This window comes from Melopsittacus undulatus, chromosome 9, assembly GCF_012275295.1.
Source record: "Melopsittacus undulatus isolate bMelUnd1 chromosome 9, bMelUnd1.mat.Z, whole genome shotgun sequence".
Classification (NCBI taxonomy): domain Eukaryota; kingdom Metazoa; phylum Chordata; class Aves; order Psittaciformes; family Psittaculidae; genus Melopsittacus; species Melopsittacus undulatus.
The window spans coordinates 269,404-283,408 of record NC_047535.1 but is presented as its reverse complement, the minus strand read 5'-3'; the positions used below and the strand labels follow the sequence as shown (position 1 = coordinate 283,408).

Below are 14,005 nucleotides of genomic sequence, written 5' to 3'. Positions count from 1 at the left end.
TGATCGTCACTTCCGGCGGAAGCGGGCTCCGGTGAGCGGCGGCTCGGAGCCGGTGCAGCGGGCACCATGGCGGTCCCCAGCGCCCTCATGAAGCAGCCCCCGATCCAGTCCACGGCGGGGGCCGTGCCCGTCCGCAATGAGAAGGGTAAGGGGGGGGTCCCGGCGGCGGGGGGGGGGGTCGGGGCCGAGGGGCCGCCGGTGACCGCCCGGCCGCCCGTAGGTGAGCTGTCCATGGAGAAGGTGAAGGTGAAGCGGTACGTGTCGGGGAAGCGGCCGGACTATGCACCCATGGAGTCCTCGGAGGAGGAGGATGAGGAGTTCCAGTTCATCAAGAAGGCCAAGGAGCAGGAGGTGGAGCCCGAGGAGCAGGAGGAGGAGGTCGCCAACGACCCCCGGCTGCGCCGCCTGCAGAACCGCATCGCTGAGGATGTGGAGGAGCGGTGAGTGCGGGAAGACCCTGCGGGGCTGGGGCAGACCCGGTGCTGCCGCACGATGGGAGCTGCAGGACACCGGGATGGAGCTGAGAACATTCTGCACGCAGGGCAAGAGCCTCTGGTTCCTCTCACTCTGTGCCTCAGGCTCCAGCTGTGCCAGCACCGGGAGTGCCCATCTCCCAGGGCACAGCTCAGAGCATGGCCAGGGAGGAGCTGCTGGTGCCCAGGAGAGAACATGTTGGGTTCTGCCCACACTCAGCAGCTCCAGTGCTTTCCATGGCTCGCTGGGAACAAGCCCTGAGTAGCCAGCCTCTCGCAGGCTCTTTACATTGGCTGTTGTTTAACTGGTCTGTTGCAGGCTGGCGAGACACCGAAAAATCGTGGAGCCTGAAGTGGTTGGAGAAAGCGACTCAGAGGTGGAGGGGGAAGCCTGGCGCCTGGAGCGGGAGGACACCAGCGAGGAGGAAGAGGAGGAGATCGATGATGAGGTGAGCTTGTAGAGCTGAATAATGGCCATGGGAGAGCTCTGAAGGCACAGGCTGGACCTGCTGTCTGCACAGACATGTCTGGTGGAGCCGGACAGATGTCACAGCTGGCTGTGACTTAGCTGGTGGGACACTCTCCTCTTGCACGGGACGGGTTTGTCACCTCGTCATCAGCATCCAAACACTGCATGTGTTTGACAGAGGAGTCTGAGGGCAGCGGGGCAGCTCTCCACTGCTCTGTGTCTGTCTCTGCAGGAGATCGAGCGCCGGCGCGGGATGATGCGTCAGCGAGCACAGGAGAGGAAGACTGAGGAGATGGAAGTGATGGAGTTGGAAGATGAGGGTCGGTCTGGAGAAGAGTCCGAGTCAGAGTCTGAGTACGAGGAATACACAGATAGTGAGGACGAAATGGAGCCACGTCTCAAACCTGTCTTCATCCGCAAGTGGGTTCTGTGGCAGTGTGGGTCACCCTGGGCAAGGTCACAGCAGCCAGGGCCATGCAGATGGCACTTCCATGGCCTCCTCTTCCTCCATGGGGGAATGTGATGATCAGATCCCAGCAGGGCAAAGCTGGGGAGTGTGGGGTGATCCCTGCCCTTTGACAGGTTGCTGCAGGTTGAAGTCGCAGTGGGGTCTGACTGGAGCCCTTGGGCAAGTGCAGTATGGTGGCAGACAGAAACTGTCAGTGGGCTGAGCCCCATAGCCACTGGTTTGCCCTCCCATTGCTCTTGTGCTTGCTGGCAGCCATAGGGGAATCGTGCAGCAGCCTTGGCATGGGTGACACTGGAAGGGGTTGAGGGCCCTGGGTCTCAGCCTGTCATTGGAGAGGGTGAAGGCTGGAAGCAGCTGTGGTGCAGGAGGGGGAGAAGCCAGCAAGGAGCTGGCTGGCTGCACTGGTCTGTGGCAAGGCTGAAGGTGATTGGGGTCCCTGCCTGCAGGAAGGACAGGATCACGGTCCAAGAGCGAGAAGCAGAGGCCCTGAAGCAGAAGGAGCTGGAGCAGGAGGCAAAGAGGCTGGCAGAGGAGAGGCGCAAGTACACGCTCAAGGTACCATGGAGCAGACTGGGGGTTGCTGGAGGGCAGCTGCCTCAGTGAGCTTAGCTTGCTCCTTGCTGCAGATCGTAGAGGAGGAAGCAAAGAAGGAGCTGGAGGAGAACAAGCGCTCACTGGCAGCACTGGATGCACTTGATACAGATGATGAGAATGATGAGGAGGAGTATGAGGCCTGGAAAGTACGTGAGCTGAAGCGCATCAAACGGGACCGAGAAGAACGAGAAGCGTAAGTATTGTCTGCATAGGCATGAGGTGGGAAGCCTGTGGCCCAGGCCTCGCAGGCAGTGGAGGCAGCTGTTCCCTGGCCTTCCCTTCAATGGCATGGTCTTGGCTGGACCAAGCGAGCAGAGCCCCTCCTTCCGCCCTCGGGTGCCTCTGTGCCCCTGCAGAGGTCCCCATGGATGGCAGCAGCAACCATCCCTGTGGATGCTGTGGGATGTGGCTCTCAGGGGATTCTCTTCTGCCCAGCATGGAGAAAGAGAAGGCAGAGATTGAGCGCATGCGGAACCTGACGGAGGAGGAGCGCCGGGCTGAGCTGCGGGCCAATGGCAAGGTCATCACCAACAAGGCGGTGAAGGGCAAGTACAAGTTCCTGCAGAAGTACTACCACCGCGGAGCCTTCTTCATGGTGAGTGTTCCCTGGGCACGGCTGTGCTGGAGGTTGGGGCTGTGAGACCATGGGGACAGCTTCCCCTTGCAGTGACATGGGGCTGGGGGTGCCCTTCTGGTGGCACAGGGGCTCTCCTCAACTATTGCTGGCACTTGCTGGGGATGTGCCAGCTGAGCAGGTGTGTGCTTGCCCCACAGGATGAGGACGAGGAGGTGTACAAGAGGGACTTCAGTGCCCCGACCCTTGAGGACCACTTCAACAAGACGATACTGCCCAAAGTCATGCAGGTGGGTGAGCTGGCTGGGGTCACGGTTCCTCATGGTGCAGGTGGAGCAGTGGGTCCCCACGTCCTCCCCGAATGGCTCCTCATCAGCTCTGCTGCTCCGCAGGTCAAGAACTTCGGGCGCTCAGGACGGACAAAGTACACACACTTGGTGGACCAGGACACCACCTCCTTTGACTCTGCCTGGGGCCAGGAGAGTGCACAGAACACCAAGTTCTTCAAGCAGAAAGCGGCGGGTGTTCGGGATGTCTTTGAGAGACCCTCGGCCAAGAAGCGAAAAACCACTTAATGCAGCGGGAGCCCAGGCAGGGACAGGAAGGACACGGCTGTGCTGGGACTTACGTGGTGACAAACCCTTTCTCTGCCGTAGTTCCCCGCTCCCCGTGCTGCTGCAGCCTGGTAGGCTCCCTGCACTGGTGCCGTGCAGGACAACAGCCTGCTCATACTGGCCAGGCCCACAGTCCCACCAGCATCCCACTGGAAGCCACCCCGGGAGCCTCATCAGAGCCCAGCGGAGCTGTGCAGGAGCACAGCAACTCCAGTGCACCTGCTTCTGGAGGGATGAATGACTTTATACCTGCCTGGTCCCTGTGGCTTGTACTTTCCCTGTTGTCAGTTCAGGCCCTGTTTTGGTGACCCCTTTTCTTCTCCCTGGTTGTGCAGGGCTTGGCTTTTCTACCTGTACAGAGGGGTGGGTTTGATTAAAGTCATTTTCTTACACATTCTGGCTGTTGTCCGTGAACGTGGCTGTCCTGTTCTGTACCTTCTGCAAGCCAGGATGGAGTAGTGCAGCCGGGGAGGCATCAGGCAGGGCACACGTGTGGCTGTCACTGCACCCCAATCATAACAGTGCCCTTGCCCCAAGAGGGACAAGGTTACAGGCAGGAAGAGCAGTGGGTCTCAGTGCTCAGGCAGGTTGCTGGTCACCTCATCGGGCTCCAGGCTACCAGCACAATGCTGGCCCCCATGTATCAGCATTGTGTGCCCTATGGAACCCACAAGGCAGGCGCCTGGCCACACAGACCACAGTGACACCTGCCCCCAACAGCACCTTTATTGTGTATGGACACAGAATCCAGCTGCAGCCAGCCCTGCGCCTGGCACTCAGTTGGTGAGAGTGACGAGAGCCTCCACCACGTTCCCCATGTGCTCCCGAAGGCTGCGCTCTGCGGCCGCCCGCGAGATCTCCATCTCTGTCATCTGCAAGGGACAGCGGCAGCAGAGCCAGTCACGGTGTGGGACGGGGCCACCACTCGTGCACCGGCTGCAGGTGCAGCCGGCGTGTGGCCACCGAACTGTCCCCACGGGCTTGGACACTGCCCCCTACTCACAATCAGCTCCAGATCCTCCTTCTTGATGGTCACTTTCGCCAGTTCCTTCTCCCTGCGGCAAGAAACGGACAAACCCCCTGTGACCCACAGCTCCCACCGCAGACCGAGGGGTGACCGGGTGGAGCGGGGCCCGGAGCGGCTGCACCCACGAGCGAGCACACGCGGTTACCTCTCCTGTTTCGCCTTCTGCTCCCGGGACCTCCGGTCTCCGATCACCGACATAGCCTGTGAGGACGAGCACAGTCACGGCCTGCAGCACCGGCCGGCTCAGGCCGCGGCACCGCGGCAGGCACCGGGGCAGGCTCGTCCCGCGCCCATCCCGGTCCCGGTCCGCACCGTCTCCAGGTTGGAGCTCTGGATCTCCTTCTCCTCCGCGTAGTCCGTGACTCGCTCCAGGTCTGCGGCTCCGCTGTCGTGTTTCCGCGGCTTCTCTGCCGCGCGCCCTCCCGCTCCATCGCCGCCGCCGCCGCCGCCGTTCGGCTCCGTCTCCAGCTCCAGCTCCACATCACCCTCCGCCGCCATGCCGCCGGCGCCCTTCCTCTCACGTGACCACGCCGCCGGGAGCCTGCTTCCGGTCACGTGCGGCAGCCGGAAGCAGCGGGTGATGGCCGCGGGGTTCCTCCGCTCCCCCCCTCCGGTGTCCTCCCGGGGGGGCGTGGCCCCGGGGCTGGCGGCGGGGGAGGGGCCGGGGGGCGGGGCCCCGGGGCTCGCGGGGCGTTCCCGATCCCGGTCCTAGCTCCGGTGCCGCGGAGCGAGGCCGAGGCCCCGGCAGGGGAGGGGGCAGCGGATGGAGCAGCGGGATCCGCCCCCCCGGCCCGGGCTGAGCCTCCGAGCTGGGCACGGAGCCGCCTCCCGCTGCCCGCAGGGAATGGGGACGAGCACGGAGCCGTGCGCTGGGATCGCTGAGCCCGAGCAGCACCGGGCGCCCACAGAACCGCTCCCACTGCCGTGCATGGGCACGGAGAGCCCGGGGGCGGCACAAGCAGAACACGTCCGTGGTGACATGAGGACACTGTAACCGTGAAGTGAAAGCCGGTGGTGCTGCGGGGGCTGTGGCGCATCCCTCCCGCACACGGGTGCCCGGCCGGGCTCCAACAGCCACAGCCCTTCCTTTGCCTCCGGCCTCCCGGCCGAGGAAGCCGCTGTGTCACCGGGCGTCCCTGTGACCTCGGGGGCAGCGGTCCCGGTGCCGTCCCCTGCAGCCTCCTCCCTGCGGAGAGAACGGGCAGAGGGAGAGCCCCGAGGCTGCAGCCGCAGCCGTGCCCCGGCCCCGGCTGGGGGGTGACGAGGCCAGAGCCCCATGGCCCCATGGCTCCATGTCCGGGGGTCACAGCGGGCTCTGGCCGGGCCCGCAGCCCCCGGCAGCGGCTGCCCGGCGGCAGCAGCGAGCAGATGGCTGGGCGGGCAGAGCACACAATCCCCTTAATCCCATGAGGGCAGCGGGGCCCAGCAGAGCCGGGCCGGGCATGGCGGGGACACGGGCACGGGGCCGCATCCTGCACTCACTGCTCTGCCAGGTGGGACAAGGGGACGGTCGGGGCTGGGCCGGGGGGGGCTGGGGCGCGGGAGCAGCTCTGGGGTCCCCACTGACCGTGTGCACCCCTCAGCTGTGCTGTGGTTGTGGCTGCAGCCCCTGCCGCGGGCTCCGGGTGTCCACGAGCACCCGCGTCCTCTACACCCTCCTGCACGTCCTGGCCTCCACCGTGTGCTGCCTCATGCTGTCCCGCACCGTGGCACAAGCCCTCAGGGAGAAGGTGATGGCTGGGGCTGGGGTAACACCTGGGGTGCAGGGGGTCCCAGGGGTGCCAGGGATGCCAGGTACCCAGGGGCACACAGGGGTCTCGGGAGCACTGGGGGTGCTGGGGGAGCCAGGAGTACTGGGATATTGAGAACACTGGGGGTAACAGGGCTGCTGGGAGTGCCAAGGGGAAGGGGTGCCAGGGTTACTGGAGATGCAGGACTTCTGCAGCATGCTGGAGATGACAGGTCCCAAGAGGTACTGGGGATGAAGAAGGTACTGGTAACGCCAGGGATGTCAGTCCAGGGTGCGGGTCCTGCCAGCCTCCCTGTCCTGTGCCTGCAGGTGCCCTTCGCGGTGGTGCTGTGCCAACACCTGCCCGGGGGCATGGACTGTGAGCAGCTGGTGGGCTCCTCGGCCGTGTACCGGGTCTGCTTTGGCACTGCCTGCTTCCACCTGGCGCAGGCTGCCCTGCTGCTCAACGTGCGCTCCAGCGCCGGCTGCCGCGCACGGCTCCACAATGGGTACGGGCACAGCGCAGGGGTCGGGCGCTGCCAGGCTCCCCATGCCCCTGACGCTCTCTGCCTGCAGGTTCTGGCTGCTGAAGATGCTGGTGCTGCTGGGGCTCTGTGCTGCCAGCTTCTTCATCCCTGAGGACGGCTTCATCCAAGGTGCGTCCCATGCTGTGCCCAAGCTGACAGCCCATGCCCTGTGCAGGGGCCCTGTGCTAGCCCAGCTCTGCCCTCTGCCCCCAGCCTGGCACTACACCGGCGTCTGTGGGGGTTTCGCCTTCATCCTCATCCAGCTGGTGCTGATCACGGCCTTCGCACACACCTGGAACAAGAACTGGTGAGTGCCGGGGGCTGGGGGGGGCATGGGACCCCTGCTGCCTCTCACCCCCTGTCCCGCAGGCTGACGGGCGCTGCACAGGACAAGCGCTGGTACCTGGCGGTGCTGCTGGCCACAGCCGCCTTCTACACCCTCGCCTCCGCCGCCTTCTCCTTCCTCTACAAGTACTACACGCACCCAGCCGCCTGCCACCTCAACAAGGCACTGCTCACCGTCAATGGCAGCCTCTGTGGCATCATGTCCTTCATCTCCATCACACCCTGTGTGCGGCTCAGTGAGTATGGCATGGCACAGCATTGGCACGGCATGGCAGGCCTGGCTGCACCCTTTGCCTGTGGCTGTGGGCTCCCAGCTCAGGGCCAGCACTTGGGCACCTGGGGAAGACACAGCTCCCCTCATGCACCTTGATGTGGGGGCTCCCAGGGTCCATGTGGGGCCCATCCGGCAGCTCATGGCTCTCCGGTGACACCCTGACCCCCTCCTTGCAGAGCAGCCGCGCTCGGGGCTGCTGCAGTCCTCCATCATCAGCTGCTATGTGATGTACCTCACCTTCTCTGCACTGTCCAGCCGTCCCCCCGAGAGAGGTGGGTGCTCCTGCCCGCTGCAGGAACCCGGTGCTGGGGGAGCACCCATCTCACCTGCACCTCCCTGCAGTGCTCTACAAAGGGCAGAACCTCACCGTCTGCTTCCCGGGCCTGCGGCAGGACGAGCTGCAGACAGAGGACACCACAGTTGCCATCCTGGGGGCTGCCATCATGTACGCCTGTGTGCTCTTTGCATGGTGCGTGTGCCCGCGGTGTGCTCACAGCAGGCACAGCTCTCCTGTAGCTGTGTTGGGTCCATGGGGCAGGCTGGGGTCCTGGCACAGGGTGCTGGGTGCCCATGTTATGATTTCTGCCTGTCTCCTGGGCACAGTAATGAAGCCTCCTACCTTGCTGAGGTCTTTGGACCCCTCTGGATGGTCAAAGTCTACAGCTTCGAGTTCAAAGTGAGTAAAGTGGGATGCTGAGCCCCCAGCTGAGCCTTGTGTCCTCCTGCTGCCCCAGGCCCCCATCACAGCCCTGGGACAGGTTCATCCAGCCAAGCACGGGGGTGCCCATGGTGCATCCCTGCCTGCACCAGCACCTCACCAGCAGCCCCAGTGCCAGGCAGGGCTGATCCAGTGCCAGGGCTCAGCAGCAGTTGCCACCACACTGCTCTCTCTGCAGAAACCCTCCTGTTGCTTCTGCTGCCCTGAGAAGATGGAGGAGGAGCTGAGAGGTGGGTGCAGGGGGTTGCTGGAGGGAGGGCAGAGCCTGAGGCTGCAGGAGCCACCGTGGCCTGGTGCTCTCCCAGGCACCGAGCAGACGTGTGAACAAGCAGAGGAGCCTGCCAGGGAACAGTGCATCATCCAGGATGAGAGGGACAAGGTGGTCTACAGCTACTCAGCCTTCCACTTCGTCTTCTTCCTCGCCTCGCTCTATGTCATGATGACCCTCACCAACTGGTTCAGGTACATCCCCTGCTCCTGCCCAGCTCTTCTTGCTCTTGCTCCCCTTCCCTCTTGTTCATGCAGCCCTGCCAGCACTGTCACCCCCAGCATCACCACCCTGCAGTGCCATCACCCTGCCAGCTCTGACCCACACCCATATGAGCTCAGGCTGCAATGGTTCACTCCTCTCCATCCCTCTGCTCCGGGTTGTGCCATCACCGAGCCGGTGCCTGCTGGGAAGCGCCCAGCTCTGCACCCACAGACCAGCACCACGTCAAACAACAGCAGCCTTGCGCTGCAGGGAGTCAGGCTGGGGTCTGCAGGGCCAGGGGGTCTGCAGGCAGGTGGGATGCGCCCAGGGCCATGTAGCTGTGGGGCCACAGGGTGACCCAGTGGCTGCAGTGGCACTGGGAGCCCCGTGCCGGTGTCCATGGAGCGCCCAACGCCTGCACTGTCCCCCCAGCTACGAGAACGCGGTGCTGGAGACAACCTTCACACACGGCAGCTGGTCAACCTTCTGGGTGAAGGTGTCCTCGTGCTGGGCCTGTGTCCTGCTCTACCTGTGGCTGCTGCTGAGCCCCTTCTGCCTCGGCAGCCCCCCCCGGCAGCGGCGCAGCAGCCCAGCCCTGCGCGTCCTGCGGCGCCGCCGCGCTCCACAGCGCATCAGTGTCTCCACATAGCCCTGCGGGGATGGACTGAGCCCAGCCCCGGGGTCCCTGCTGGGCCCTGGGCCCTCACGGCCCAAGGGGACACGGGAGGCGGCTGCTCCCAGGACACGGGTCCTGTGCTGCACTGGTGGTGGGTGCTCAGCCCGGGCACTGCCGGGCTCCCTCCTGCTGCAGCAGCTGCCCTGAGCTGGGGCTCTGCCCCGGCCAGCCCCACATCCCTGCTCCCCCCACAGTGTGCTCGGTGTATACAGCTCCTTGAGTACATTTTGATAGAAAACTGAATCTGTGCAGTCTGCCCCCAGCACCAGCCCTGCCCATGCAGCAACAGCAACCAAGGCACTTTTGAGGCAGCTCTACTGGAGGGGTGCACAGTCCTGGGGGTGGCAGGGCCAGGAGCACTGGGGGTACTGGTTCAGGTACCAGGAGCTGGGGCATCAGGGGAGCCCAGCCAAAGTGTGCAGTACTGGCTCCAGGCCCATGTGGCAAATACAGTGGGGTGGTTCCACGGGAACCAGTGTCACCCAAGGAGCCCTGCACTGCAGTGGAGGCTGGTGCAGGATGGGCACTAACACCTGCAGCCAGGGCTCACACCAGCCCCGAGCCCACTGGCCTGCAGCAGCCAGCACAGTCCCACAGGAGGTGATGACATCACAACTTGGGGGGCAATGCTCAGGTCCAGTCTAGTGTGGTGCAGACACCGTGGGGTCCACACCTGGAGCAGTGGGGGCTCCCACTTGCACTCTGCCCAGGAGGTGCTGGGACCCACACGGGGCTCAGGGACAGATGCCAGGCAGGGACACCCATGCAGCCCCTGTGCCAGCCAAGGGGACACATCCCTGGGGACTGCTTTATCCCTGCAAGGAGCATCAGGCCCTGCAGAGATGGTTGAGAACCCACAGCCCCTATGCGGGGGGCACTGGCCACAAGTGAGGGATGGAGGGTGCAGAGGCAGCCTCGGCTGCAGCCATCCCCCTCTGAGCACTGCCCTCAGCACAGGACTCGGGGGGGGTGGCTCCTCTCACCACCCACTCCAGACACAGCACCTGGGAGGATGGAGGTCTGGGCTACAGTGACACCAGTACGGACACAGCCTCCTGCTCAGCAGCACAAGACTCCCAGGGCAGCCAGGTGAAGGATCTGCAGCTGGGCTGGGGACACGGACACAGCTCTGCTCGCTGGCAGCTCCTGCTCTGGGGCTCCTCACACAGCATCTGCCACCCAGCAGGGCCCCAGCCACCCAAGAGGTGAGGCAGAGGGACCCTGCAGCTCTGTCAGCTGCTTCAGCAGGAGGAAGCTTCCTGCCCTTGCACCAGAGGTAACCGGTAACTCCCCATCCGGTTCCAAGGCCCAGGCTGGGGGGCAGGGGAGCCCATCACCACTCATCTCACCAGGGGTGTGGGAAGGAGGAATCCACACCCCCGTGTCCCATGGTGCTGGCAGGGGACTGGGGCACCCGCAGTCCAGCTCCCTGCTGCACCGCTGCAAGAACCAGGTCAGAGGAGACATCTTGAGCACCCTTGAGCCCCAGCCAATGCAGAGGCACAGGAGCAGCTTCTGGTGTCCCTCCCGGCAGTGGTGGGCTTCCAGATAAAGCATCTGCTGGTATATGGGGAATAAATGCATCTGCTGCTGCTGCTGCTGGCCCTGCAGGCAAGTGAAGAGGATGGTAAAGCAAAGCAAGGTCCACAGCACTGCACTGGACCTCAGTATCCTCCCGCGGCAGCTCCACACTGCAGCTGCACAGGAGACGAGCTGGCTACCGGCTCTGTAGCCCCTCCTGGACAATCCCTGCTCCGACTGCAGCTCCCCCTGTGCCAGGCTCAGCTGTGACGCCCCTGGCCCCAGCCCCACATCACCCCACACCTCCTTCCCCACCACAGCACATCCTCTGCAGCACAATCCTGCCCTGCTCCCATTCCCCCACCTCCCTCTGCCCTCCCGGGGATGTCCGCAGCTCTCCCCGGCCTAGGCCCGGCCCCATCTTTGTTCCTCACCCCCAGATGCAGCTGCTCCGCTCCACAGCTGCCGCTCCCGGTCCATCCCCGCTCCGCACCAGCGCCAACGCTCCCTCCGGGTGGGGGGGGCAGCACCGGAGCCCTCTCCCGCTCCCAGCCCCCCCGCCCGGGCGCACGGAGGGAGGACACGGGGCCTGCAGGGCTCCACGAGCTACTTTAATAGGAGGCAGGCCCAAGGTGGGCGCAGGGAGAGCCGGGGCGGCGCGGCCCCGGGGCTGCGCTGGGCATCCTGCTGCTGCCGGCCCGGCCGCGGCCTACTTGGTGCCCTCCTTCTTCTCGTCGGCCTTCTTCTGCTTCTGCTGCATGATCTCCGAGTCCCTGCGGGAGAGCGCGTTGCGGGGCTGGCACCGGCAGTGGCACCGGGGGAGCGGGGAGGTGCGGTGCGGTGCTCACCTCTGCTTGCGGGCGGCGGCCGAGAGCCCGTCGTCCCGCCGCTTGCCCTTGCCCGAGTCGCTCTGCTTCTTCAGGTTCTTCTGCCGCGCCAGTTCGCGCTGGTTCCCGCCTGCGACGGCGCGGCCGCCTCAGCGCGGCCCGGCCCGGCCCCGGGGCCTACCGCGGTCCCCACGGCCCAGCCCGCGCCCCGGCCACGGCACCGCCCTCCCCGCGTCCCCCGCGGCGGTCCCGGCCCGCAGGACAGGCCCCGGCTGCGCGGCCCCGGCCCGGCCCGTCCCGCACTCACGGGTCATGGCTCCGCTGCCGCCCTCCCTCCGCTCCGCCGCCACGTCCCGCACCAACCCCCCTGCGCCCCACCCCGCGCCCCCCTTTAAAGGAGCGGCACAGCCAATAGCCGCGCTGAGCCCGCCCCCGCCCCCGTTCTATTGGCGAGCGGCTCCTGCCAGGCCCCGCCTGATTGGCCGCGGGCTACGGCTGCCAGGCTGCCGTCGGGGGCGAAAAAGGCGGAAGCCGAAGCGCAGGCGCCGGAGCCGCGCCCACGCGCCAGTGGGCGGTGCCTGAGGGGACACGCCCATTCGTGGCGCAACGGAGGGGGCGTGGCCTCGTCGGGCGGGGGGCGGGCGCTGTCCGCTCGGCTCCCTCCGCTGTCTCCGGTTCTCCGCCTCCCCTCCGCTCCCGGTGGGGCCGCTCCTCGGGACGGGCTCTGCTCAGGCCGCTCCTTCCGCCGAGGGCGGGGCCGGGTCCCTGCGGGGCGGGAGCCGTGAGCGCCATGGCGTCGAGCGGGCTCCGGCCCCGACCCTCCCGCGGGCAGCCCGGTCCGACGGCGCGGCCGCGCACCCGGAGCTCGGCGGCGTCGGGCCGGGGGGTGGCTCCTGTGGGGCGGCGGGGCCCGGGGCGCTCCGGCGCTTCACCAGCCGCGACAGCTCCGCGTGGACCACCTGCGGGCGGCAGAGCGGCTGCGGCGGCCGAGGCTGCGGAGGGACCCCCGCCGGTCCCGCTGGGCCCCGAGCAGCGCTCCCCGCCCGGACAGACCTCGTTGGCAGGGTCCAGCTCCAGGGCTCTCCTCAGAACCAACGCGGCCTCCGCGTCCCGGCCCTGCTGCGCCAGCAGCTGCGAGGAGAGGAGAGGAGAGGAGCGGGGGGTAGCGGGTGGCCAGGCAGGGGTCGGCCCAGGGCCGCCCGGGGCCCACCTGCCCTCGGCGCAGCAGGGCCCGGCCGTTGTCCGGGCTGATGCTCAGCGCCGCCTCGCAGGCCGCCAGCGCCTCCTCCACCCGCTGCAGCTTCAGCTCCGCGGCCGCGCAGTTGTTGAAGCACTTGACGCGCTGCTCCCGCAGCTCCTCTTCCTCGTGCGGCCCGGGGGGGGCTGCGGAGAGAGAGGGCTCAGCGCCCCGCGGGCCGCACCCCGGTGTACCCGTCCCGTCCGCTCTCACCGGCGGCAGGGCCGTCCAGGGCGCTCAGCGCCAGGCGGTAGGAGCGCAGCGCGGCCGGGAAGTCGCCCCGCGTGAAGTGGAAGTTGCCCCGTTCCCTGCGCTGCGCTCCCAGGCGCAGGCGGGCAGCGGGCGGCAGCGGCTGCTGCTCGAGGCCGTCCCGCACCTCCAGCAGTGTCACCTCGAACAGCAGCGGCGCCTCGGGCGGCACGTCGGGCTCCCTGCGGGTACAGCACCGGCTGCCCGTGCCCAGCCCCTGCTCGCCCCGATCCTACCGCCCTTCCCGCACCGCTGCCCGCCCCGGCTCTGCCTGCCGGGTCCCCCTGCCCCTGCCCGTCCTACCTTCCGGGGCGGCCGTAGCCGTAGGGGAAGGCGGCGAGGAAGAAGGCAACTTCCCCGGGCTGCATGGTGGGGACGCCCAGCTCTAGGGCCTGCGGATGCAGGCACGGCGGAGCTGGCCGGGGGTGCCGCTGGGCAGCGCTCGGCCCGCACCGCGCCCTGGCAGGGGCTGACCTGCACGACGTCGCCGTAGCCCGGCACGAAGGTGAGCCGCGGGTCCCGCTCCACCAGCGCTCCGTCCTCCAGCGCGCCCAGCACCTTCACCGACACCTCCTGCCCCGGCCGCGGCCGCAGCCCGTCCTGCCCGTCCCTCACCACGCGCTTCCGCAGCAGCCGGTCCTCTGCGGGAGGCGGCGGGGGCCCTGACACCTGCCCCGGGACCCCCGGGGCCGGCACCCCCGGCCCGGCTCTGCGGCCGCTTACCCGTCAGGTCGCTCCAGCCGTCGGCCGCGAAGAGCGGCCCGAAGCCGCCGGGGCCTGGGGTCGCCAGAGCCTCCAGCCGCCGGTAGAAAACCTGCTCCTCCTCGTGCACCGACGGCAGCGCGATGGCGGTGGGGGGCAGACGGAACCGCACCCGCCTGCCCCGGCCGGGCCCCCGCTGCCCTCTGCCGGCCCCCACCTCCCTCTCTGGGGAGTCGCCGGGAGAGGGTCCCGGCATCCCTGCTCTCTGATCCTTCCGCCTCTATGAGCCGGGCTCTGGCCGTGCCGCCCCAGGGCTCGGCGCCCGGTGCCCGTGGCCCTCAGCCCCCACCGGGCGCGTCGCTCCGGCCCTGTCACACGGTGAATGCACGGGGCCGCCGGGGCCGCCGCCGAGCGCATCCCTCCTCGGAATTAACGCTGGGAAGCGGCTCAGGGGATTAGCCCGGGCCGGGGGCAAAAATAGCTGGGTCAGGCCGAGCCCCACCGCGAG

General features: G+C 67.1%; 5 protein-coding genes across 5 annotated transcripts; 2 read left to right on the top strand and 3 right to left on the bottom strand.

Annotated features, from left to right (window-relative positions):
• On the top strand, positions 1-3,589 carry LOC117435839 (microfibrillar-associated protein 1). The gene is made up of 9 exons (XM_034065970.1): positions 1-145; positions 221-440; positions 793-922; positions 1,175-1,362; positions 1,858-1,966; positions 2,038-2,198; positions 2,441-2,600; positions 2,780-2,869; positions 2,972-3,589. Exons 1-9 carry the CDS (start codon positions 67-69, stop codon positions 3,152-3,154), a joined length of 1,320 nt encoding a protein of 439 aa, XP_033921861.1. The 5' UTR covers positions 1-66; the 3' UTR covers positions 3,155-3,589.
• Positions 3,590-3,893: 304 nt separating this feature from the next.
• Positions 3,894-4,751, bottom strand: HYPK (huntingtin interacting protein K). The gene is made up of 4 exons (XM_034065973.1): positions 4,533-4,751; positions 4,366-4,421; positions 4,197-4,248; positions 3,894-4,065 (listed from the first exon to the last, which is right to left on the bottom strand). The coding sequence occupies exons 1-4, from the start codon at positions 4,716-4,718 to the stop codon at positions 3,970-3,972; spliced, it is 390 nt and encodes a 129-aa protein (XP_033921864.1). The 5' UTR covers positions 4,719-4,751; the 3' UTR covers positions 3,894-3,969.
• An 818-nt stretch (positions 4,752-5,569) lies between these two features.
• SERINC4 (serine incorporator 4) lies at positions 5,570-9,160 on the top strand. Its single transcript, XM_034065976.1, has 11 exons — positions 5,570-5,713; positions 5,804-5,950; positions 6,280-6,458; positions 6,526-6,605; positions 6,690-6,783; positions 6,846-7,057; positions 7,272-7,367; positions 7,438-7,564; positions 7,699-7,771; positions 7,992-8,275; positions 8,718-9,160. Exons 1-11 carry the CDS (start codon positions 5,627-5,629, stop codon positions 8,932-8,934), a joined length of 1,596 nt encoding a protein of 531 aa, XP_033921867.1. The 5' UTR covers positions 5,570-5,626; the 3' UTR covers positions 8,935-9,160.
• A 1,911-nt stretch (positions 9,161-11,071) lies between these two features.
• On the bottom strand, positions 11,072-11,671 carry SERF2 (small EDRK-rich factor 2). The gene is made up of 3 exons (XM_034065975.1): positions 11,617-11,671; positions 11,331-11,439; positions 11,072-11,255 (listed from the first exon to the last, which is right to left on the bottom strand). Exons 1-3 carry the CDS (start codon positions 11,621-11,623, stop codon positions 11,192-11,194), a joined length of 180 nt encoding a protein of 59 aa, XP_033921866.1. The 5' UTR covers positions 11,624-11,671; the 3' UTR covers positions 11,072-11,191.
• A 127-nt stretch (positions 11,672-11,798) lies between these two features.
• LOC117436659 (peptidyl-prolyl cis-trans isomerase FKBP8-like) lies at positions 11,799-13,753 on the bottom strand. The gene is made up of 5 exons (XM_034066128.1): positions 13,519-13,753; positions 13,270-13,436; positions 12,760-13,027; positions 12,520-12,692; positions 11,799-12,440 (listed from the first exon to the last, which is right to left on the bottom strand). The coding sequence occupies exons 1-5, from the start codon at positions 13,751-13,753 to the stop codon at positions 11,799-11,801; spliced, it is 1,485 nt and encodes a 494-aa protein (XP_033922019.1).
• Between the last annotated feature and the right edge of the window lie 252 nt (positions 13,754-14,005).